The 26,365-nt window shown below is 39.4% G+C and overlaps 2 protein-coding genes across 2 annotated transcripts; one reads left to right on the top strand and one right to left on the bottom strand.

The window, feature by feature from the left end:
* Positions 1 to 8,366: 8,366 nt before the first annotated feature.
* myl9b (myosin, light chain 9b, regulatory) lies at positions 8,367 to 14,811 on the top strand. The gene is made up of 4 exons (XM_074629526.1): positions 8,367 to 8,526; positions 11,782 to 11,985; positions 13,150 to 13,311; positions 13,933 to 14,811. Exons 2-4 carry the CDS (start codon positions 11,802 to 11,804, stop codon positions 14,106 to 14,108), a joined length of 522 nt encoding a protein of 173 aa, XP_074485627.1. The 5' UTR covers positions 8,367 to 8,526; positions 11,782 to 11,801; the 3' UTR covers positions 14,109 to 14,811.
* Positions 14,812 to 15,845: 1,034 nt separating this feature from the next.
* On the bottom strand, positions 15,846 to 24,745 carry tgif2 (TGFB-induced factor homeobox 2). The gene is made up of 3 exons (XM_074629513.1): positions 23,992 to 24,745; positions 20,799 to 21,025; positions 15,846 to 19,701 (listed from the first exon to the last, which is right to left on the bottom strand). The coding sequence occupies exons 1-3, from the start codon at positions 24,008 to 24,010 to the stop codon at positions 18,139 to 18,141; spliced, it is 1,809 nt and encodes a 602-aa protein (XP_074485614.1). The 5' UTR covers positions 24,011 to 24,745; the 3' UTR covers positions 15,846 to 18,138.
* Between the last annotated feature and the right edge of the window lie 1,620 nt (positions 24,746 to 26,365).

The raw sequence follows: 26,365 nt of genomic DNA on the forward strand, positions 1-26,365 counted from the left end.
CTGCAATAAACTCCTATCGTCCCACTCTGGCCTATCATGCGACTGACCCAACAGCGCTTTGATGTAAGATATGAGTGTGTAGCTCATGGCCTTCTGATGTGAAATACCTCTTTCTGTGACCAGTCAGACTTCTATCTGTATTTCATTAAGGTGAAATTGACTGAAACTGCCAGGTCAGCTGTATTTAGAAAGTGGGAAGAACAAAAGCCTCCACAGTAGACAATGGCTTTGAGAGACGGGGAAATGTAGGGCAGTAGACGGATGATAACGGGGGTTAATAACTGATGCACAAGGATCAAATGATTTAATCTGTAGCAGCATGCCGTTTCTAATGTATTAAACACATTCCTATACTAATCCCTTATTTGTAAACTGGCTTAATTCCAAGCTTCACTGCCCGTTAGTTCACTTCTTGAGGAATTCAAGATGATGACGTTGGACCCAGCAGTATGGCTGCACAACCGATGTTTTCATTATGTATTAATGTGTAGATTCTTTTTTTAATTAATTGATTGATTTGTCAATGAAATATAAAAAAAAATAGAGAAAAGAATCACAAGTTCTGAAAGCCCAATGTGACATTTTAAAATGGCATTAGATTCTTAATGACGTTCTGAATGGTGAGAAAGCAAAAGTTTAACATTTTTTAGAGCTGCAACGATTAATCGATTAGCTATGAACTATTTTTGATAATCGATAATTGGTTTGAGTCATTTTTAAAGAAAAAAAAAAGTAAAAAATTCTCTGATTCCAGCTTTTTAAATGTGAATATTTTCTGGCTTTTATACTACTCTATGACAGTAAACTGAATATCTTTGAGTTGTGGACAAAACAAGACATTTGAGGACGTCATCTTGGGCTTTGGGAAACACTGATCGACATTTTTCACCATTTTAAGGCCCAAACAACTTTTATTTATTTAATCAGGCAAGTCAATTAAGAACAAATTCTTATTTACAATGGTGATCCGGCAAAAGGCAAAGCCTCTTAAGGGAAGGGGGTAAAAAGAAGTATCAAAAGTTAAAACTAATCGATTAATCGAGAAGATAATCAACAGGTTAAATCGACAATGAATAATCGTTAGTTGCATCCATCCCTAATATTTTTTTGCTTTATTAAATGCCTTAATACTTAATCAAATATCAATTTTACACTAAATTGAATCAGACATTCACACACTATTTCCAAATGGGCCTTAGCTATACCAGTTTCTCAATGTTAAGAAGCAGCCAAGTGTGTAGAGAGAGCAGTCTTGGCTTTTACTGACCTTTGCCTCCAAGGAGACACAAAGGTTACCTCACTTTAATGCAATGTGACATGTCTGTCACCTTCTCTTGACCACTGTTGCACTAAAAACATGTCTGTTGCGTCAGATTTGATGATATCATGATCATCAAATGATGATCATGATCTGTATCTACTTTTCCATAATTTAACCTCAATAAAAGAACAATAGTCTACTGTCACTACTCTGAATTTGTATTAAAAATGTGGGAATGCTGCTTTGCTTAAACAAATTGAAACTCATGATGTGCTGTTTTAATGATTAAATAAATACATATTTTTAGATATTCCAAGAATACACACTCAGTATAATGAAAAACAGATGAAACACACAAGCATAGAGCTTTGTGGTAAATTGTTATCTGTAAATTAAATGTTCAGTGTGCGGAGGTCGGGTGCTTGTATCAAAACTGCAAAGCTATTTTATTTTAACTCAGATATAGTATTATTTTCATATTATTGTAATTTGCTTCTATACAGCTTTCATTTTAATACAGATATATTGTACATATTTTTAAAGTATTTTTTGTAATTTTATTGTAACTTATATTCTATATTTATGTTTCTTTATTTTTATACTTTTATTTAATTGTCTTTTTCTTATGTTAAAGCAAATCATTGTACGTGAAACCTACTTGGTAATAAACCGGATTCTGATTCTGAAAGAACTTTATCATGATCATTACAGCAACACTGACAAGACTAAATGATAATTTTACAATTAAATAAAGACACATATTTGATGCATTATACCCATATAATGGACAAAGCATAAAAAGGGCATTTGGGGTTGCTAAAAAGCTATTATTTGCAATAAAAGTAAATACACAACCCAGAAGATGTTACACATGAATTCATTCTATCGAGGTATTTAATGCCTTGATCGATGAATATCTTGACAGAAAAACAGGCTAAATAGTTCTGACAACACTTAAAGTGAAAAGCATCTTTGTCAGAGTAAACAGCTGCCAAAACACACAAGGGCACATTTTCTTACAGTGAATAATGTTCAAGTGCTTCTTTAATAAAACATAATGAGACAAAGTGTGAGCAACCACAAACATCATATTCATATTATTGTAATTTGTTTCCATACAGCTTTCATTTTAATGCAGATATATTGTACATATTTTTAAAGTATTTTTTGTAAATTTATTGTAACTTATATTCTATATTTATGTTTCTTTATTTTTGTACTTTAATGTTTTATTTAATTGTCTTTGATTATGTTAATGTTATGCACTAATACACCAACGGTTACCTCACCTTAATGCAATGTGACATGTCTTGACCACTGTTGCACTAAAAACATGTCTGTTGCCTCATCACTGAGAAAGTCAGTCCATCAGGGTGTGGCACAACTCATTTTGGAGAAGTTTAAGAGAGTTTTATTCCTTATAAGTAGCCCATGTGTTGCTTAAAATACCGTATAATCCAACTAAACCACAAACTCAGCCAACTTCCTCAACGGCTTTACGTGTCATCTAATGTCTCAATCCTTCAGTTGGCAACTGAAACTCTCGACACTTTACCAACATTACCAAAGAAACACGTTTAATACTCTTCTGTTAATTAATTAAAACGTTTAAAACTAATACACGCCCTATGGATGACACAGCTACAGCCACGTAGTCACCATTCACAACTTCGCTGAGATGTTTTGCTTTTGTTTAACAGGAATTCAGCGGTGAAACGTCTCTAAAAAACGACCTACAAGTTACAGCAAGTGACATTATCTTTTAAAATTATACATAACTCTGACTTGTTAACATTTTCCACCACTGGTAAAGATGTTACTGGTAGTTTATTCTTTCTGTAGATGCTGAGAGAGAGCGTTAAGAGTGCGCTTCTTACCTTTCGAGGTCGCTTCTCCGAGTGAGATCAACAACCATCCTCCTGGATGCTTCCTAGTATACTGCGCCTGCGCAGAACACACGTCAATCACAGCCATCAGCCAATCAGCGATCAGGAAAAAAACACTAGACCCGCCCCTAACGTTCATTTGTAAACAAAGCCTTCAGTGAAGCATACTGGTTTATTCTTTAGGTTTTTAATGTGACATTGTAACATAAGATAAGGAATAAACAGGTATTTCTTTTACAATTTGTAAAATACATAAAGATTACTGGCAAACGTTGATTTTGGCTGTGTCTGAGAGCAGAGCCTCAAATAAATCAGTTACAAAACCTTTGACACTGATGTGTAAAATGTAACTCAAAGTCACCTGAATAAACAAGGAAACTTCTTCTTCATGTTGCTGGCTGACAATTTTAAATGAAAGACATTACAGAGCTTATTTGAAACACAGATAGTCTAGATGAATATTGATTTACTCTTTGACATACATGTCTTGCTATTACATTATAAAGTATATACAGCGGGTAAAATAAGTATTGAACACGTCACCATTTTTCTCAGTAAATATATTTCCAAAGGTGCTATTGACATGAAATGTTCACCAGATGTTGGTAACAACCCAAGTAATCTATACATACAAAGAAACCAAAACAAATAAATTCAGAAATTAAGTTATGTGTAATAATGTGAAATGACACAGGGAAAAAGTATTGAACACATGAAGAAAGGGAGGTGCAAAAAGGCATGGAAAGCCGAGACAACAGTTGAAATCTATCAGTAATTAGAAAGCAATCCGGCCCTTTGTCAGTGCAAATTAATATCAGCTGGTTCAGTCCCAACTGATGGCCTATAAAAAGGTGTCTCATGACCAAGGTGTCACACAAGAAACATCTCATGATGGGTAAAAGCAAAGAGCTCTCTCGAGACCTTCGCAACCTTATTGTTGCACACATACTGATGACATTGGTTACAGACGCATTTCTAATCTTCTGAATGTTTCAGTGAACACTGTTGGGGCCATAATCCAGAAGTGGAAAGAACATCATTTCACCATAAACTGGCCACAACCAAGTGCTCCTCGCAAGATTTCTGCCAGAGGAGTGAAAATAATTATCAGAAGAGTTGTACAAGTGCCAAGGACCACTTGTGGAGAGCTTCAGAAAGACCTGGAATTAGCAGGTACAATTGTTTCAAAGAAATCAATAAGTAATGCACTCAACCGCCATGGCCTGTATGCACGCTCACCACGCAAGACTCCATTGCTGAAGAAAAAGCATGTTGAAGCTCGTTTAAAGTTTGCTGCACAACATTTGGTCAAGCCTGTGAAATACTGGGAGAATATAGTCTGGTCAGATGAGAGCAAAATTGAACTCTTTGGATGCCATAATACACACCATGTTTGGAGGACAAATGGCACTGCACATCACCCTAAAAACACCATACCAACAGTGAAGTTTGGAGGTGGGAACATCGTGGTGTGGGGCTGGCAAACTTCACATAATTGAAGGCAGGATGAATGGAAAAATGTACCGAGACATTCTTGATAAAAATCTGCTGCCATCTACCAGGATGATGAAGATGAAACGAGGTTGGACATTTCAGCAAGACAATGATCCCAAACACACAGCCAAGGAAACTCTCAATTGGTTTCAGAGAAAGAAAATAAAGCTGCTAAAATGGCCCAGCCAATCACCTGACTTGAATCCACTTGGAAAATCTATGGAAACAACTGAAGATCAGAGTTCATAGAAGAGGCCCACGGAACCTTCAAGATCTGAAGACTGTTTGTGTGGAAGAATGGGCCAAAATCACCCTTGAGCATTGCATAAGACTAGTTTCTCCATACAGGAGGCGTCTTGAAGCTGTCATTACCAACAAATTCTTTTGTACAAAGTATTAAATAAATATCAGTAAGCATGTTCAATACTTTTTCCCTGTGTCATTTCACACTATTACACATAACTTTATTTCTGAACTTATTTGTTTTGGTTTCTTTGTATGTATAGATTACTTGGGTTGTTACCAATATCTGGTGAAAATTTCATGTCAATAGCACCTTTGGAAATACATTTACTGAGAAAAATGGTGACGTGTTCAATACTTATTTTACCCGCTGTATGTTACATAATAGTAATAATAAATATTATTTGTATAGCACCTTTCATGCAAGAAATGCAGCTCAAAGTGATTAACAAAAAGACATTACATGCACTGAGTGCTTCACATGAAAATGAACATAATGAACATAACTAGACCCGCCTCTAACGTTCAGTTGTAAACAAAGCGTTCAGTGCATTCTGGTTTATTCTTTAGGTTTTTAATTTGACATTTTTATATAAGATAAGGAATAAACAGGTAATAATATATATATTTTTTTTTACAATTTATGAAATACATAAAGATTACTGGCAAACGTTGATTTTGGCTGTTTCTGAGAGCAGAGCTTCAAATTAATCAGTTACAAAACCTTTTGACACTGATGTGTAAAATGTAACTCAAAGTCACCTGAATAAACAAGGAAACTTCTGCATGTTGCTGGTTGACAAATTCTACTTTTAAATAAAAAGACATTACAGAGCTTATTTGAAACACAGATAACCTATTGATTTACTCTTTGACATTCTACATGTCTCGCTATTACATTATAAAGTATATATGTTACATAATAGTAATAATAAACTGTATTTGTATAGCACTTTTCATGCAAGTAATGCAGCTTTCATGCAAGTAAGTGCTTAACAATTAAGAAATTAAATGCACTGAGTGCTTCACATGAAACTGAACATAAATACATATAAAAAACATTACGATGGAAAATAAAAACAGAAAAAAACACATTATAAAAGATAAAAACAGTGACCTAAACAATCTGATAAACAGCAAACGATGGGTTCCTCACTGTCATTAAATAAAAACAAGCTAAAATAGAATAAACATGCACAAGATACAATAATAAAAGTAACAGTGCAGTCCAAGAAATTAATAATTATTTGATTAAATTGAAAGCAGCGGCAAACAGCATAGAATGCGTAATATACATTTTAAAAAGGGCAGTATACAAAAATGAATTTCAGGCCTGAGCTAGTTAAAGTGAAGGGATACGTTTTCAGCTTTGTTAAAATATTAAAATATTAGTAAGATTACTAGAGGACAGTTAGGGTTAGTTATTGTAGATTATGAGCTGCCAGCAGTCTGGCACATCTTGAACAGCTCCATCAAACAGCAGACACACAACAGTGCTTGACTAAAGTGCTTCTCCTCTGCTCTGTCGTTGTTGTTGAGTTAAATTCAGTTTCTGGGTGGAAGCTTTTCTATCCAGTGAAACCACAGGTGTCACCCTACAAAAAAACATCTTTAACCTTATAGTTAGTGGCAGAGACTGGGATGTTGTACAGGAGCTCCTGAGGCCATAAAAGCAGACACATGCAGACACAAATTTGGTCAACAGAAAATGCATGTGCTGTGAAAAGCTGTGTATATAAATATCTGTCACATGAAGAGAGCTCATAAGATATGCTACTGTACTGGAGTTGCACTGCAGTTACTGTGGAGCAGCATAACTAAACACTGTGAGAAACTAACAGAATAAATTACAGACAGCAGGAGATATAGGGTGACACTTTTTTTCACTGTGAGATATTTTTTCTGTATGAGCACATGATGAACTGTAAAAAGTATTTGCATTTATACCCACCCCTTCATGTGCAGACAGCCAGACGGCACTATTTCACAGACCTCCCACATTATTTTAGTCCTCATCATCATTCATTGACGTGTTTTCAGTATTATTAGTAGAAATGATAACTAGTGTGGCCCAGCAGAGGGCATCACTGCACCTGCACAGAGGCTCATTGAACAGACGCCTCCTTTCTTTGCCTGAACGCTTCTATTCATGATCTGTATCTATTTTTCCATAATTTAATCTCAATAAAAGAACAATAGTCTACTGTCACTACTCTGAATTTTTATTGAAAAATGTGGGAATGCTGCTTTGCTTAAACAAATAATAAAAAAAAGATGTGCTGTTTTAATGATTAAATAAATACCTATTTTTAGATGTTCCTAGAATACACACTCAGTATAATGAAAAACAGATGAAACACACAAGCATAGAGCTATGTGGTGAATTATAATCTGTAAATGAAATGTTCTGTGTGCAGAGGTCGGGCACTGCACAGCTATTTAATTTGAACTCAGATATAGTATTTTTTTCACATTATTGTAATTTGCTTCTATACATCTTTCATTTTAATGCAGATATATTGTACATATTTTTTATAGTATTTTTTGTATTTTTATTGTAACTTATAATCTATATTTATGTTTCTTTATTTTTGTACTTTTATTTTTTATTTAATTGTCTTTTATTTTTGTTAACGTTATGCACTAATACACCAAAGCAAATTCCTTGTACGTGAAAACCTACTTGGTAATAAACTGGATCCTGAATCTGAAAGAACTTTATCATGATCATTGCAGCAACACTGAAAAGACCAAATGGTCATTTTACAATTAAATAAAGACACATATTTGATTTCATTATACCCATATCATAGACAAAGCATAAAAAGGGCCTATGGTGCTGCTAAAAAGCTGTTATTTGCAATAAAAGTAAACACACAACCCAAAAAGATGTTACACATGAATTCATTCTATCGAGGTATTTAATGCCTTGATCGATGAATATCTTGACAGAAAAACAGGCTAAATAGTTCTGACAACACTTAAAGTGAAAAGCATCTTTGTTAGAGTAATCAGCTGCCAAAACACGCAAGAGCACATTTTCTTACAGTGAATAATGTCCAAGTGCTTCTTTAATAAAACATAATGAGACAAAGTGTGAGCAACCACAAACCAGATGTTACCTCCGTGACATAATTTAAGGTGTTCCCTGCATGTTCAGGCCCCAGTGACGGCCAGCTAAACTGCCTATTTAAGGAAAGCCCCAGCCTTACAACAGAAACAACTGGCTTTCACAACTGATCTGCATCTGCTCAGGACTCTCTCCCCCAATGTTTCCACACTCCACCATACACAGCCTCCTCTAAATGTTTGGGCCCTTTTCTCTAAATAAGGCAGCCTTATCTTAGTTCCTGTCATTTCTGCCTTTTTTCCCAAACATCCCGAGCAGCGTCTGTGGCAGTAGCAGGCTGCAGTGCGTGCATTCTTTTGCCTTGTATGGAGAAATGGCCTGGCCTGAGATGTCTTTGTATGGGACAGGCCGTCCTCTCCATTGGACGGGGCAGAAAGGGGAGGCACCCACCGCCTGTCTGATTCTTTAAACAAACTTTCCAGTAGGACTGCCTGCTTCCCTTCCCACTGCTGTGTTGGACCCAGACTAAAGGAGTTTGAGGGACTTCCAGACATTTCTACCTGAAGCCAAAGGTGAGATAGAAAGCTGATTTTACCCCTGGGGTTGCATATTATGTATACGACGTGTTAAAAAGCTCCTATTTTATGTGTTTTAGAAAGTGTCTGAGTACAGTGGTACAATGCTCAACTGTCAGTGCAGAGAGAAGGATAGAGTTACAGTAGATCTTTGATTAAAGCTATTAGATAAGCAACAATAGAGCTTTTTCATCAATGTGAGAAGACACCTGTCTACGATATTCACCTTTTGACCTGTGTATATGTTTATAAATGTACTGTATGCATGTGTGTTTACTTCCATCTCATCACTACGGCAGATTAGACGGAGGAATTTTCTGAATGCAGCTGACCCATTTAGATCACACACACACACACACACACACACACAAACACACAGACATACACACCTCTGACGTTGTCTTTTTATAGGCGATGAGAGCTTAACTTCCACTTCACTCTCTTGTTTGTTTTTGGAATTCCTGACCGTTGGCGTTTCAACCAAAGAGAGTGAAGTGGAAGTTAAGCTCTCATCGCCTATAAAAGACAACGTCAGAGGTGTGTATAGTCTGTGCATGTGTGTGTGTGTGTGCGTGTGTGTGTGTGTTCTCGCTGGGCGGAGGGACAGAGGAGCTTTGTCGTCCCACTGGATGAAAGGGTTCACAGAGGAGCTGCGGTGGACAGAGAACAAATACAATTGAGGCAGCCAAACGTTTACGTCCAAAAAAACTAGTTGTTCTCGGCCTCTTGGCGAATCTTTGTTGATTTCATCTGTTGCTATGGCACCTTGAAAATGTAAATTGGGAAATAACCCCACTAGTCAAATAATCTATCTTATTGATATAGCTTGAAACAGAGTTAAACAGCAATCAGCCTCTCTCAGCAGACAGACAGTGCCCTACTGTACTGTATCAGTGGAGCCAAACAAGAATGAGATAGTAGAATTCCTCTGTTCCCTGCAACCTTAAAATCGGATCTAGACGCTGTTTTGTTTCCAGCTTCCTCTGCGACTGTTAGATGGAGAATGGAAGGGCGTTGGGCCAACAGCACACACCTTCCAGATTTCTTCTTTTTTTTCTTTTTCTGGCACATGAAGGGACAGAAGCAGCCAAACAGTAGTGAAGTGAAAGGAGAGACTGATCCAACATGTGTCTGCAGAGGGAGAAAGGAAAGAGAGGAACCACTGATGACAAAAACTGTGTTTGTGTGTGTGTGTGTGTGTGTGGGGGATTGAGAGCAAGTTGAGTACAAGAACAGGAATTTCCTTCCTGTAACCTTTTTATACTGGGAACCCAAATTCACACAGATCCGTTTCATGTCTTTATGTAAATGCTACTGTAGACAATCAAGATATTCATCAAGATTATAAACTCTGGACAGAACTAGCTGGTCATACTAATTTGCATTGACAATAAAAGTCATAATTCTGCCCTGGTGATACAGCAGCACTCATTTGTATAGCGATCAACAGAGGAAGAAACTTCTATATACTCAACAGAGATGAAGAGATAGGCAAAGCTGCTCGACTCTGCTTTCTCTAGCGTTTCTGTGAGCAATCATACAAGCAACAGAGAAAAATGTAGGACTACTCCAGTCCGTAAAATACGATGACAGGCAGTGTCACACAGACTCTTGGAGAGAAATTTAGTGAATATAGGACAGCAAAGAGCTATTTATAAGTGTTGGAGAACACTGCTGTGTAGCCTTTATGTGCTATAAAACACATGGATGTAGAAGTGTATTTCGCTGCAATAAAAAATAAAATAATGTAATAAAATACAGAAATTTGTTCACATTTTTTGGTAACCAGAAGAATATCTTCCTAAATATATCATATATATTTTTATTCTGCATTTTTATCTTATTAGAAGAGAAACAATGTGCTTGATAAATATGTGGTATAGTATATTCCTTTGGTCCTTTATTTATTTTAGATATTGGAAATTAAGAAAATAAAAAATCTAATTTAAAGTCTCCAAATTGACCTATTACCTCTGTCTATCGAGAATATCTACATGTAGAACATTAACTGAGCCCACTGGAGATCAACACGTTTTTTATTTTTTTTATCAAAAACATATCTATTATCTGTCTTAACCTTAACAAGGCTTGTGTTTATTTGAGTGATTTTCCGTTAGCAAAGTCTTTAAATGCTGATATTTGAGAGGAAGTGACTGGGTGTCTGGACATGATTAACTCTTTGGGATTGTTCTAGCTTTCCAGTGTAGCCCAGTGCATGTGAAGATGAATTTGAGACATCATTTTCCACTGGAGCTGCAATGATTAATCGATTAGTTGTCAACTATTAAATTAATTTTAATAATCGATTAATTGGTTTCAGTAATTTCTTAAGAGAAAAAAAGTTAAAAATTCTCTGATTCCAGCTTCTTAAATGTGAATATTTTCTGATGTGGACAAAACAAGAGGACACAAACGTCATCTTTGGTTTTGGGAAACACTGATCAACATTTTTCACCATTTTCTAGACCAAACATCGAATCAATTAATCGAGAAAATAATCAACAGATTAATCGACAATGAAAATAATCGTTAGTTGCAGCCCTGTTTGCCACAAGTCTAATGTCGCTGACAACATAATAATAAAAAAAAAAGCATACATCTACATCTGTTTAACTTTGAGAGATGTAAGTTTGCTAAATGATGGTGTAAATTAAAGACTGAAAAGGAAACACACATGTCAGGAAAGGGTGTACAATGTCACACTTCACCTGAGTAAATGATGTTATCGTGCCGCCTGCGTACAGTACTCCCATCACCTCAGCACCTCTCAGGGCATGAAGTCATACCTCATATACTGTATGTGACTAATCAGCCATGTTCACCTGCTCCCTCATGCCTGTCCAGCCTGTCTCTCCGTCCTCTGGGTATAACACAATCACAGAACACACCCACATACACACATGCACGACAAATCCTCACAGACCTGAATGTGAGTGACAGGTCCAATTCTGGAAGGATCTGACGTTAGCTGCAGTATGCACTGTGGAGACATGTCATTTTCACACCCATCACTGTACCCGACATTTAGGGAGAGTGTGATTCTCTCTCTAGAGGAAGCAAGAGAAAAAAAGAGTCTCCTGCTTGGGGGCAAACCACAGAGAAAATATAAAAGAGCTACATGGATGCAGCGCTCCAGTTTTCAGCACTGTAAAATGCAAAATATGCATCTTCATTATTCATGTCAAGCTGCCATATCCCTGATGGTGCAGCATTATTACAATCTAATCCATGAATCATTTAAAATGTGCACAGGCCCAGACCCAGCCGTCACCATGTCGAGCAAACGTGCCAAGGGAAAGACCACCAAGAAGCGTCCCCAGAGGGCCACCTCCAACGTCTTCGCCATGTTCGACCAGTCTCAGATCCAGGAGTTCAAAGAGGCGTTCAACATGATCGACCAGAACAGAGACGGTTTCATCGACAAGGAGGATCTGCACGACATGTTGGCTTCTCTGGGTACAGTAGCATCTAATCACTACACTTAGTTTTTATGGCTATAAGTGTAAAAGCAGAAATATGCCACTGCTTTTAAAGGGCCACTCCACCTATTTTACATGCTTCATACTATATTACTTCGTTTGTGCACGGAAACTACACATTTATAACAGAAAGTTTATAACAAGCTAGGAGCGAGGTGTTTGAAAGACATTGGCATTTATCAGGGGTGTAACGAAAGACGATATAGAGCTGCATTATGGGAAATGTAGTATCCAGTGTTATTGGTGCTAAAAGTCAGGATATTTGATCCTGTTTCTATCTTTCAGTGTCTCTCCCATGTTTCCCAACTTTGTGGAAGTGCAAATGCTACATCGCTAGAGTATGCCTTTAATTTCCCTTGAATTAGTATATTAAAAAAAAAAAGAAAAATGTCCAGCCCGTTCTCATTCCCAGAGCGTCAAATCCTTTGGCTTTGTAACGGCTGTCAGCATTTGGACACAAGGCACCCTTAACGCCGGGTGTTCCATTAATTAGAATGTAAAACCATCCGCAGCAACAGTAAACGCTCCGAGAAAGTGCGCCGGGAGTGTGGTGACGTAGTTTAAAGAGCAAAAAGCCACACACATGGTGGGTGGGAGGGGAGGTGGATGGGCCCAACAAACACAAGGCTTTCCTGTATGTTAAGTTTCACTTTCACGTTACAATCAGCTGTTCGTTCATGTCCTGTCTTCACAACGTTCAGAGTCATTTTCACTGTACAAACGTAGTAATTTTAAGCCCAACCATGTAGTTCTTCCTAAATCTAATTGTAGGGGTTTTGTTGCCTAATCTTAAAGTGACACCAAGGGTAACTATAGTGTTTTGTTTTTTTAAAGATTACTTTTTGCCTCTATTGAGAGACAGTGATAGTTATGAAAGGGGGAAAGTGAGGGGAGGACATGCAGCAAAGGGCCGCAGATCAGATTCAAACTCTGGGCCGCTGTAGTAAGGATTCAGCCTTGGTACATGGGGTACCCGCTCTACAAGGTGAGCTACTGGGGCGTCCAACTATAGAGGTTTTGATGGCAAAAATAAAGCGTGACAAAGCGGCGTTATGTGACGAGTTGGGATGGGAATGTGTTGATGCATCTGAAAGGTTCAGAACTGCTGGATTGCATTCTTAATGAGTTAATTCATCCGCAGGTAAGAACCCCTCTGACGAATACCTGGAGGGGATGATGAGCGAAGCACCAGGGCCCATCAACTTCACCATGTTCCTCACCATGTTTGGAGAGAGGCTCAACGGGACGGACCCCGAGGACGTCATCCGCAACGCCTTCGCCTGTTTTGATGAGGAGGGATCTGGTGAGTCAAGTATAAACAGAGTAGTGTATACACAGACCATGGCACTTTCACTAGTCAGTGTTTGGAATTTAAAGGGGACCTATTATGCTTTTGTGCTTTTCCCCTTTCCTTTAGTGTGTTATATAGTTTTTGTGCATGTAAAAGGTCTGTAAAGTTACAAGGTCCACACCAAAGAGTTTTTCTCCCCCACAGAAACACTGCTCCTGAACCGCCTGAAATTCCTCGCTTTAAGTCCTGCCTTTTCTTCCGTAACGTGTGATGTCACCAAGTAACACAATTGCATAATTGCTAGTTCAGCACTCTTTCAAAAAAAGCTATTTAGAGCAGAGCTGGAGCAGAGTAAAGAGTTTGGTTCGGTTGGCCAATCACAACAGAGTGTTGCCAGCTGACCAATCAGAGCAGACTGGACTTTTTGGGAGGGAAAGGGGTAGAGGGGAGCTCAAACGGAGCGTTCAGTCAGACGGTGAAAAGAGGTGCTGCAGCACAGCCAGTATGAAAAAAGTAAAGCGTTTTTTGAACATTAAAGCACGTAAACATGTTCTAGTAGAAACCCCAAATACAAGCATGCACCTGAAAATAAGCACAATAGGTCCCCTTTAATGGGTGTTATCTGTTTCCAAGGTGTGATCCACGAGGATCATCTGAGGGAGCTGCTGACCACCATGGGCGATCGCTTCACAGATGAAGAGGTGGACGAGCTGTTCCGCGAGGCGCCCATTGACAAGAAGGGCAACTTTAACTACGCAGAGTTCACCCGCATCCTCAAACACGGCGCCAAAGACAAGGATGACGAGTAGAACGAAAGAGACACCGACTGCCTCGGGGGCCCCCCGCACACACACTGCACCGCAAATCAATCCCTCGTTCCTACCTCGGAGAGAAATTGAAAGAAAAATGTATCAGTCTTTTATAAAATTGTTTTACAGTTATTTAGATTTAAATATGAAAGGTAGGAGCTTGGGATTCATTTGGGATCCATAAAAATATTTTTGCAATACACCCACTTTTCATCATCATTGAAGGTTACCATGAAGAGAGGTGTATTTGCATCGCATATAGCTACAAGTCTACTGCGGCTTCAGCCACTTTGACTGCTGGTTGGACGTTTGAGATGCATCAAACATCGTGTGTGCGGAGGTGTTTTTGGACTGTAAGATTCACATACCAGCAATGTTTACCTCTTCTTCCTGCCAATTAGCTACCGCACCTGCACAAGCACTGCAACAAGTCTCCATATCTGCCATATATTTGTATCCCTGTATGTAAGAAACGGATAAAGGAAATTTGATCGTTTTGTTTTAATTAAAAGTGGTGAGTACTTGTGCTTGATGAACTGTTAGCAGAGCTTTTAGTGTAAACTCGTCCTCCCATCAGCTGGTTGTGTGTATTTGTTGAAGGATCAGGTATGTTTTTAGTGTTGTTGAAGGAATTCAGGCTTGAATTGTTGCTCAGGCAAATAAAGTAAAGTTTATTCATGCCAATGACCGCAAAAACAGTGTAGATGTGTGTGTGGGGTGTTTTTGTTCCACGTCTCCTACTTCACCCACTTACATCATCATCAGTGTTTTTTTTTTTAGCTCTTTGTCCTATCAGTATACTGTACTTTACTCCAACACCATTTTCCAAAGGACTCTAGTTTGAGCTTTATACATGAGGACAAATGCACCAACGTGGATATTTTTTCTTATTTTAAAAGGACCAGTGTGTAACAATTAGGGGGATAATGTACAGCGAGCCGGTCATTGTTGTGAAATAAACCCCTTCAAGGGGATGCAAGACCCCCGAAGCGACGGCATCCTTTCACAACAATGACCGGCTCGCTGTACATTATCCCTTTCATAACTTTTTTATTAGATGTAACTTACATTCACTGTCGCTCGATATATTACGTCTGCCTTCCGCAGACTTACAAAAGTATTTGTGATAAAAGACAAACATTACCCGCAACAAAATATGTTTCCTTCCAAACCTTATTGAGAATGCATTTTAATTGTATGGGAACTTAAGACAGAGCTGCCTACATGCTTGGCACATAAGAGAAGTTTCAGCTGGGTGCAATCTGCAACCTCACCACTAGATGCCGCCAAGTCCTAGACACTGCACCTTTAATGTTATCTAAATGTTCACAACTGCAAGTAGTGATAAACTGAAATGAAACTCATTTATCTATTTGAAAAAATAAAACAAAATGTTTGGAAGTACTGTGCAAAATTTTTAGTAAATTGGCTAAAACATGCCATAGCATTATTATGGTGTACGGTCTAAGACCTGCTCTATATATAAAGCGTCTCGAGATAACTTCTGTTATGATTTGACACTATATAAAAATAAATTGAATTGAATTATTATGGGCCTTTTTCACAGCACATATTTTGACTTGTCGTAGTAGGAAAAGCACAGTTGTTACTAATTACATGAACAATGCCTCTTCTATGAAAGTGTCCCAGTAATCCATGATGACACATTTTGGTTATTCTCACAAAATTAATCAAAACAAACTTTTATAGGCAACAAAAGACTGAAAAGAAATATCATTTATGAAAAACTGAAGTTTTATTCCTTTGAAATGCTTATACAAAAACACACATTTAAAGTTTAAGGCATATATTGCACAGACTATTGAGAAGTTTTTATATAAAAAAAGGGACATTAGTCCCTCGGTCGTAGGTTTAAGGCACAGCAGCCAGTCATACTGCCAACGGTCAGTCATGATTCACAAAACATTTTTGAATGCATTTGGCTGTAAAGAAACTACATAGTTTGAGATAAAGTTCATGCCAATACAAAAAAAAAAACATGACCTTGAAAATATTTACATGCAACATCACATTGTCTGATCTGATTGGAGCGTCTAAAAATCACATATAAACCGTGCTATAAAAAAAAAAAAAACCTGCCTGCCTAATCTTTAGCCAGCCATTTCCAGTATATCTCAACCGATAAAGGTGTTGTCACAGTGGCATGATGTAGTTTGAACAATAAAAATATTACTTTAATACTTAGTATTCTACATATGACCCAAGCCTGACATGACCTGTGTAAATTGAGGTATAAATGCACATCAGTCTAGTGAGTACCTGTAACAAAAACAACTAAAACTCTTCCACCGACATCCACAGAGCATTACTGGCAGTGAGGAGGGACAAATGAAACAAAATAGATGTGGAAATACAGGAGGGGAGATGATATCGGTCTTCTCCAACCCCTAACACATGTAGAATGTAACCGTTTGATCTAAACACAATGAAACGGGTAAACATGACAGTATTGAAGATTTGATGCACAGTCCTGCTTAGTATTATTCACATAGGAACTTTTCAACATGACGCTACTGATAACAGATGCCCTGATGGCATTCAGCCATATATTGAGGTTTATGCTACGACAGTTTCATGGAAACTACAGCTTTGTGAAGGATTAGAAACTCTAAAGAAACCATTTCTAAAACACAGGTGGAAAGCACTGATGAGGAAAAACTTGAATTCTTATGCTATTGGGAAGAAAAAAAACCCAGCAAATGTCAACCATTTGCTTTGCCGAGAGACACTATACGCATCAATTAATTTTTCCACTAGTAAGACATTCAGGTTTGAAATATCATGACCAAATCATAAGGCTCCACATAGACAGCGGAAATCCGGATAATTTATCTATCCCCCAAATACGAGGATCCAATGTTTTAAGTGTTTTGCGCCACAAAAAGAGATAAAACGGCGCCAAGTCTCACAGCAAGTGTAACGTTTCAGTCCAGGAGGTGCAAGAGCTTGATGTCATCACATCACTGAGCTGCTCACCTCTCCACTGACATTGATTTCTGTAACAGAAATCCAATGTGAACCTCTTCCCTCAACAACAATCCCTGAAAATCGGCGCAAGGTCGCAGACGTAGCCGCTTCGCTTTCAGCAAAAAAAACAGAAAAAAATAAGTTTTTATAAATCAGGAATGGCAAACAAAGAAACACGCGGTACTTGAGAGCATGTTTTGAGTGGTTGAGATGACAATTCACGAGGGCTGCTGAATCCCCTTAGCTATAAAAAGACAGGAAGACGGCGGTGTGTGTGTGTGTGTGTGTGTGTGTGTGTGTGAGAGATGGAGACAGACACATCGAGGAGAGTCATTCAATCAGGCTCGCTGCAGTACAATCAATTTCCCTTCTGCTCATCTCCAAAAGAAAAAGGGGGAAATGTTAAGAGTAAATTCTTAAACAAATCATCTGAATACTATAGAGGACTATGGCGTTGTTGCTGTGCGTGGGAAAAAGAAACTCATGTCCTCCTTTTTATCCCGGAAGGGAATGGATGATAGCCAACGATATCAATGTACATTCAATAAAGTCCAGTACTGCTACTGAAGAGGCTAACTGCTGGTCCTGAAAATGATCAACATTTTGTACAATTAAGGGATATTTTCCTCCTCGTTCATAAACTGTAACGTGGAAAGACGTTTGAAAAGTGGCATCAAAAACTTTGCACAATACATTAAATCTGCGGTGAGGAATGTTTCTTTCGAGAAAATGACATCTAAGTGTGTTTACCAGCAGGTCCCTCTGTCAAAAACAGCATGTTTAAACGATAAAAAAGTTGCTTGAAACAGCAAGTCTCTATAACACCTCATGTTTGCTACGTCACTTTGTCCCAGTTCGTACATCTGATCCCTGTTTTCTGCAGGTACAGGTGTTACTGACAAAAAAGGGGGACTGGTGATGAAGATACATTCTCCTATATACAGTGTTGTCCAGCCAACAGGAATGTTTGGCCTCTCTCCTCCACAGATAATATAGATATATATATAAAAACAAAAAAAAAAAAGGTGCCAACTTCCAGCTCCTAGTTGACAGTTTCACTGACTGTGTGCAGGCTGTGCTGCGAGCCCCACACTGTGGTGATGGGGGTCTTCACCACTTGGAGAGAACTGGGTTGCCTGGTATCAGCGTGGACCATGCTCCAAACACTGGGCACCACTGCTGGATTCCTCTGTGCACTACTACTAATACTGCTGCTGCTGGTGGTGGAGGAGGAAGGCTGAAGAGGAGGAGCAGTGAGGTGGGAAGCCAGGCCCAGAAGAGGTGTAATCATTGGTGAAGCGGGGCGAGGAGTTGGAGCTTGGGCAGAGGCAAAGACTGGGTTGTGAACGGGGGCTGGAGACAACGCTGCTGCGGTTGAAACCGGCGATGCACATGGAACTGTGACTGGGATTATGGGGGCTTTTTGAAAGTAAAAGACTCTGGGGTCTGTGAAAGAGGTGAAGGCTGCAGAAGGAGCAGCTGGAACGAGCGCTACTGTGAGGGATGAAGCCTGAATTGGAGCAGCGACAGAGGTGGGACTCGTGGCTGGGAGGAGGACCGGTGATGGCACCGAGACTGGCCTCGTAGCTGCCACTGATGCACTCGTAGGACATGCGGTGGGCAGTGGAGCTGGATCAGAGCTTGAGGCTGGTGTTGATGGTGAAGCTGGGGTGATGGCAGCTGGTATCTGAGAATTTGGTTGTCCTAAAACTGAGGCGGACACTGGCACTACGGTTGGCAGATGGGCTGCGATGAGCTGAAGCTGGTTTGGGCTGGAGGCTCTAGCGGTGTCCTTCCCCGAGGGGCTCCAGACGACTTTATTCATCAGGAGAGGAGACAGCTTCGAGGCTGGAGCTGAGACTGGTACCGAGGCTAAAGTGAGAGGGAGTGGATCCTTTACTGCAGCTGACACTGGAACAGCCATAGCCTTCTCCATCAGACTCTGCACCCTGGAGGGATCCATGACTTGTTGGCTGTCCTCTGGAGGCGGTGTGGGTCCCATGTCGCTAGTGTATGCGCTACACTCTGCCTCCACTGGTTCAGTCTTTACAGCCTCTGAAGGTCTGTTCTGGCTCTCTTGGAGCCTCTTCAGGTTCTCCTGCTCCGCCGCTCTCTGCATAGCTGCATCAACTAGGAGCCTCAAATCGCTGAAGTCCTGGGCTGGGAACAGCTCGGGAGGAGTCGGGGGAGGCGTGTTGAAGAGGCCGCCGGTGGGGCTAGCTGCCGTTGTTGTGCTGGTGAGGCAAACCATATTAGCCCCCTGTTCCTCCGCTTCCCTCAGCAGACTTTGTGTGTCCAGCGTCATCAGCGCCTGGACCGAGCCTTCCTTACCAGGGTAGCCCGCTCCGGTCAGGATAGCCGTCGCCGTGTTCCCAAGGAGGCTGAGGTCCAGTGTGGGGGCGGAGCGGATGACAGATGGGCGTAGCTGAGATGAGCCGTTGGAAGAGCTGCTTTCTGGAGAGCTGGCTCCACCTCCGTTAGACGAGTGGCCGTCGCTTTTACCGCCAACCTTGCGGGAGATGGTGAACTTGGTGGGATCTTTGCCATCCTTGCGGAGCAGGTCGGGGAGGAGGCGGCGACGTGCGTTGATGAACCAGTTACATATCTGGGAAGAGAGGAAGAAATTCTGGCGTTAACAACAGAACTGATACTGGCTGCTTACATGGATGTTCTCAGAAACAGACCCACTAAACCGACATCAAAACACTCAATTAGCCAGATCCATAACTCAACCCTTGCATCACATTCACAGATCTAAAAAGGATTCAAGGCCTGTGATTTTAATAACCACCTACACATTTTTCTTCATCTATCTGCACATGAGGCCCTACTTACCCCCCTCTAGTGGTGCAGCCTCCCACACAAGGAAGAAAGAGAGGGAGACACAGACAGAGATGAGAGCCCTCAGACAGCTGGCAATAATGAAGGTCTGAGCTCAAATATGCTGAGCCACAGAGAAGCCAGCCAAAGGCATTCCAGTGGACTGACTACATAACAAGAAACTCTGCTGCTGCCTCATGCTGATCTCTAATGTCTGTTTGTGCCGTGCGTGCCTGTGTGTGTTTGTTGAGAGGGAAAAGAGGAAATGTCCACTTCTGATGCAATGAAGTGAAAAGGGAAGGCTGGGAAAGTCTCATTCTCAGCAGCAGTGTTGTGATACCATCTGTTTGTTGTTTTGCTTTCACTTATTCTGTTGGTTGAGAGGCTGGTGACATGTGCTGGTAAAAAATGTGTTTCACTGTTATGTAAAATCAAAAAGTGATAGCGCACAAGAGTAACACTCATGTAGAAGGTATTATGACTGTAGTTTTAACACTTTTCTTGTGTGCAGCATCAGACTATTATTAATAAATTTAGCCTTTTGTGCTACAAGACAAAAAAGATCTTAATGATTTGTTACAGTAATGGTAAAACTAATATTCAGCATCTTTAATTCAATTTAAAGCACTGCCTCTGTTATAAAAATACCAAAGGGGAACAAACAAAGCATAACAATTCAATGAAACCTATAAAAGTTTGGATTTATAAGTATAATATATCATAAAATAATGGAAAGGACAGAAAATGTGTCAGAGTTTAAAAATAAAATCCACAGGAAAGCAGAAACAGTGTGTACCACAAGTGTCATTTCCCCTGCCGAGTGCAGAGTGTTTCTAGAAAAACAGAAAATAAAATAGAATAAAATAGAAATCTGCTCCTCACCTGCAGCACAGAGAGGTTGGTCTGGCCTGACAGACTGAGTTTCTCCTGCTCCGACGGGTAGGCGTTGAAGCGATGCTCGTACAGCCAGCTCCGCAGAGTCTGCACCGCCTCCTTGGGCAGGTTGCCGCGGCGACGCCGCTTCCCGAAGAGCCCCCTTCCCGACAGGTCGAGCGGGGAGCCGTCATCGCTGTCCGACATGGCCGAGGAGTGAAGATCGTCTTCCAGAGCTGATGAAGGAGAGGAGAGTTGTCAGTCATGTTCACGGTTACAGTGTCATTTAGCCAAACTGTTTACATCAAACCTGCTAGTCATTTGGTATAAAGAACTAGTCCTCAGTATTTTTTGTCTTTATTTTGCCATATATTAAGTGTGAGGGAGAAGATGACATCTGGAATAGCTGTATGAATGATGTATGAATGGCTGTGCATTCACCAAGGCTTCTGCAGAAATTGAGATTTGGTTTGATCCACTTTTATTGCACAAAATTAAACTCACTGATTCGGAACTAAGCAGTGAACAAGTGCACAAACCTCGTCATTTACTTTTAACCTAAATTAAAGTGAGGTTCACGAAAGCTTCGCGGTCTGAACGTAACAATGGCTTTGAGGTTGGAACTTTGTTGTGGTATTTTTTTGGTTGGCCACTGGAGAGAATCTCCCCTCAAAATGGAGCATGCCTGATCCCAGGGGTGGGCCACAGAATGCAGTAAATGTCTTTCTCTGGGGCTGGGTGAAACCTGACCCCCAGGGCAGCGCCTGTCTTCACAAAGAAGATTGTGTGCATATCAACATCACAGTAGCCAGTGGCCCAGGAACCTATTGACCATGCAAAGGAGGCCGTTTTCACCTCATGCCACTTCGGCTCAAGACTGCTGGAGTAGTTGACAAATCTTTTGAATGCTGCATTCCTCAACAATGAGGGAAGTCCTAAACCAATAGAAAAGTGGTGCTGGTGGTGGTGGGGGGGAATAAAAACATACAAATGCAAATGCAGAGCCTTCTCCCCAATTTCTGTAAATGAGCTTCCCCTAGCACCTACAATGATTGTGTTAGAGCAGGGCTGGCCATTGTTGATTTTTTGTGGCACTGTAAGCATATGATTTTTATCCTGATCTATCATTTTGGATGAAATTGTGTGGTCCCATTTAATGATTCTTTGCAAACGGAGTAAAAAACATTTGTTTAGTTTGTCAAGTGTCTTGTCTAGGGCTACAACTAAAGATTATTTTCATCGTCGATTATTATTTTGATTAAATTGATTAGTTATTTGGTCTATAAAATGTCAGAAAAGTATTCAATTTTTATACACTGGAATCAGAGTTTTGACTTTTTATTCTTAAAAAAAATACTCAAACCAATTAATCGATTATCAAAATAGTTAGCAATTAAATGAATGGTTGACAACTAATCAATTAATTGTTGCAGCTCTAGTATTGATTTCTCTAACATTGTGTTTTTGTTCGCTCTTTAAGGCATAAAATTATAAATTCCCATTATTACAGTGAAGGTTACCTCCTCCAGTTTGTGGCTTCAGTTTGTTGCAGAATGAAAATATTGACTTTCATTCATTTGATTTAAATTACTCGCACTGATTTATCGATTATGAAAACAGCTGGCGATTAATTCAATAGTCAACAACTATCGATTAATCATTGCAGCTCTAGTAAAAAACACTTAGTGTCTGAACATCAATTTGATTTTGAAATGGGATTTTTGCATAAATTTGCCATAAAATATTCATATTAATATTGATTTCAGTCATACTATCAGCTCTGTTATATTTCATCAATTTCTGGGTTAAATTAAGTTTAATTTGGTTTAACTGGGTCTGAAAATCCTAAAGTCTCCCATTCATTAGCAACATTCATGTTTGACATCTCAGGTTATCCTGCTTCTAATAACAGTGGGAGAAAGATGGATCATTGGATAGACATACACCCATTTAATGTAAATAAAACAAACAGGGAGTCATATTTAATCAATTTATTGGTTAAATTAAGTTTAATTTGGTTAAACTGGGTCTGAAAATTTGAAAGTCTGTAAAGCCAGTCTCCCATTCATTAGTGTGACATCTCAGGTTATCCTGCTTGTAATAGCAGTGAAAGAAAGATGGATCATTAGACCACCAGCTCTGTTAAAACTCTTAAGAGAATGGAGTCATAATTCATCAATTTCTGGGTTAAATTGAGTTTAATTTGGTTAAACTGGGTCTCTGAGTCTCCCATTCATTAGCAACATTAATGTTTGACATCTCAGGTTATCCTGCTTCTAATAAACAATGAGAGAAAGATGGATAATTTTAAAGACATTTTTAGATTTAGAGATTTATCAGAAGCTATTTAAACCCATTCAATGTAAATAAAAAAAACGAGGCAGATTTGTGTACAGATGTTGGCTTAGTTAGTACATTGTGTCACATCAGCAGCAACAGCTAGCCTAATAACAGTGAGAGAAAGATGGATCATTGGATAGACATTTTTAAAGATTTTATCAGAAGCCATTTACACCCATTCAATGTTAATAAACCAAACAAACCAAGGCAGATGTGTGGCCAGATGTTACCTTAGTTAGTACATTGTGTCACATCAGCAACAACAAGCAGACAGACAGGCAGCCTATGGGGGCAAACCAAACAACTTTTGTTGTTTACCAAATGTCTGCTCTGCTACTCTACCTACATACATACTGGCAAATCTTAGTTAAGTATAGTATTTAGTCTGTTATTTTAAATAAATGGATAAATAAGTTTTGAGGCTCAACAGTGAAAACTAAAACTTCACGACGGTTAACGTTTAGAATGTGTTCGTTCCAAACATCAACAACAGTTGATGTTTGGAACGAACACATTCTTTTATCAAACACTAAAAAGGGCGCTATAATAACGCTTTAAAAACAATACAAAACCGAGGAGCTACTCGGTAAATTAGCCCATCTGGAGCAGCACACAAAACAAAGGAGAGCAGGCAGGAAAGAAAGCACATTACAGCCTCCTCCCGCATGTCACCGCGCCGCCAGATGGACACCACCACCACCATGCTGCTGCTGCCTCCAGATACAGATAACTCGCTGATATCCCTCCAAAATGTGGAGCACAAACACACACACACAACACCCTGCATTTGCTCGCAACAAAAAGCCCCAAATACCAGGATAAAAACACACCACACAGTGATAAAGCACACGACGCCGCTTACCTCGTTTGAAAGCTTTCATTCTTTGTTGATGAACACGCAGCTGTCCAAGTTGCTCTGTACAAAGAGTCGGTTCTTCTGTAAGAAAAGCTGAAGGTGTTGCGCTTTTTTTTGTAATTTCTATTTAAATACCTCGCTTTAGGTGTTCTTCTGCTGCATGAAAAGGTTTCTCCGTTTCCATGTTACTCTCCTCTTCGCTTTCTTTCTTTCTTTCTTTCTTTGCCAAGATAAATGTTTCGCTTGTTCCCTTTTTACCTGCACACAGCAGCAGCCAGCTCTCTATGTGCCAGTCTTGACAGTTAGATCCCGCCCTCTTTAGCAGCTCTCAGCCAATCACAGCGCTCTGTGACGCCCTCCTGGTGCAGCTGTCAGCCAATCAGAGCGCTCCGAGCAGACAGCAGACTGTGAGTGACGGTGACGAGAGAGAAGCCTTTCATTCAAAGTACTCAGCAGACAGGCATTCAAATGGTTATTTTGGGTTTATTGTTATGCTTATTATACATCGACACAAGCCTGTAATAGAAATAGACCCGTAGTGATGTTTTGTAGCCATAGTGGTGTTTTTTTTGTGTGGGGAGGTTTTTACGTAACGTTGACGCCAAAATGTTCTTGTTACATAAATCATAAAGCGTCGACTGGTGACCGCATTGGAGCAGCTCATAACACACAATTAACCAAGTTACTGAGACTCCACACTGCATGCCTGGAGTCATTTATGATGTAATATTAATTCTACAGTTGGTTTATAGACTCCAGGCTTATAATATGTGTTGGGATGCGATTAATTCCCCAGGTTACTGCAAGATAGCATCATAATAACTGCAATTTACCTGTTGTAATCAACCTTAAAGTGGCAGTGTATTTTTGGCATCATTGTGCATTCATAATAACCTTGGAGCATATTGTAATTCAAGTGTTCTGAGTGAAAACTAGACTTCTGCACCTCATTATGGCTCTGTTTATCAGGCTTTAAAGGTTCCATATCATGCTTATTTTCAGGATCATATTTGTATTTTGTGTTTCTAGTAGAACATGTTTACATGCTGTAAAATGGTGACCGCATTGGAGCAGCTCATAAACACAATTAACCAAGTTACTTCGACTCACACTGCATGCCTGGAGTCATTTATGATGTAATCATTTATTGAGACATCAATTCTACAGTTGGCTAATAATCTGGCAAAACTGTCGTCTCATCAATATATATGTTGTATTTTTATATTTTATATTGTATTATCTTTTATATATATATATATATTTTTGTATTTATATTGCACTATCTCTTTTTTTATTGTATTATCCTTTTTAGCACCTATGGGATTGTCACAATCTAATTTCGTTGCACTACACAATGACAATAAAGGGCTTGAATCTTGAATATGTGTTGGGATAGAATTAATTCCTGTCTGGGAGATTCCCCAAGTTACTGCAAGATAACATCATAATAACTGCAATTTTACCTGTTGTAACCGAAATTAAAGTGGCAGTATAGGCAGTATATTTTTGGCATCATTGGGGAAAAAACTTTCTAATAATCTTTCAGCATATTGTAATTCAAGTGTTCTGAGAGAAAACTAGACTTCTGCTCCTTCTCATGGCTCTGTTTTCAGGCTTTAAAGGTCCCATATCGTGCTTATTTTCAGGACCATACTTGTATTTTGTGTTTCTAGTAGAACATGTTTTCATGCTGTAATGTTAAAAAAAACACTTTATTTTCCTCATACTGTCGGCCTGAATATGCCTTTATTCACCGTCTGTCTGAAACGCTCCATTTTAGCGCATTTTGACGGAATTGCAATGTTGTTGTTACATAAATCATAAAGCGTTGACTGGTTGACCGCATTGGAGCAGCTCATAAACACAATTAACCAAGTTACTTTGACTCACACTGCATGCCTGGAGTCATTTCTGATGTAACATCAACTCTACAGTTGGTTTATTGACTCCAGGCTAATAATATGTGTTGTGATGCAATTAATTCCTGTCTGGGAGATTCCCCCAAGTTACTGCAAGATAGCATCATAATAACTGCAATTTTACCTATTGTAATCAACCTTAAAGTGGCAGTAGGTAGTATATTTTTGGCATCATTGTGCAAAAACTCCATAATAACCCTTCAGCATGCTGTAATTCAAGTGTTCTGAGAGAAAACTAGACTTCTGCACCTCCTCATGGCTCTTTTTTCAGACATTAAAAAATCTAGCCTATCTAACGCTCCTATCTAACCTATCTAACGCTCTCTCGCTCTCCAGTAGGAGAGCGAAAGTCTCCCGACTTTGGTGCATTTTAGAGAGAGAGCGTTCCTACTGGCTGTTCATTCAGAGGAGGCAGCTGTCAATCACTCGCAAACTCTGATCAAACGGTCAGACTAGGCCGC

This window comes from Sebastes fasciatus, chromosome 1 (genome assembly GCF_043250625.1).
Source record: "Sebastes fasciatus isolate fSebFas1 chromosome 1, fSebFas1.pri, whole genome shotgun sequence".
Lineage (NCBI taxonomy): Eukaryota > Metazoa > Chordata > Actinopteri > Perciformes > Sebastidae > Sebastes > Sebastes fasciatus.

Coding starts and splice junctions, on each gene's coding strand:
- tgif2 (XM_074629513.1), bottom strand. Junction 19,702..20,798: donor CCAACCTCTCTGTGCTGCAG/GTGAGGAGCAGA, acceptor CTCTCTTCCCAG/ATATGTAACTGGTTCATCAA.
- myl9b (XM_074629526.1), top strand. CDS start 11,802: ATGTCGAGCAAACGTGCCAAGGGAAAGACCACCAAGAAGCGTCCCCAG. Junction 11,986..13,149: donor CGACATGTTGGCTTCTCTGG/GTACAGTAGCAT, acceptor ATTCATCCGCAG/GTAAGAACCCCTCTGACGAA. Junction 13,312..13,932: donor TTTTGATGAGGAGGGATCTG/GTGAGTCAAGTA, acceptor TCTGTTTCCAAG/GTGTGATCCACGAGGATCAT.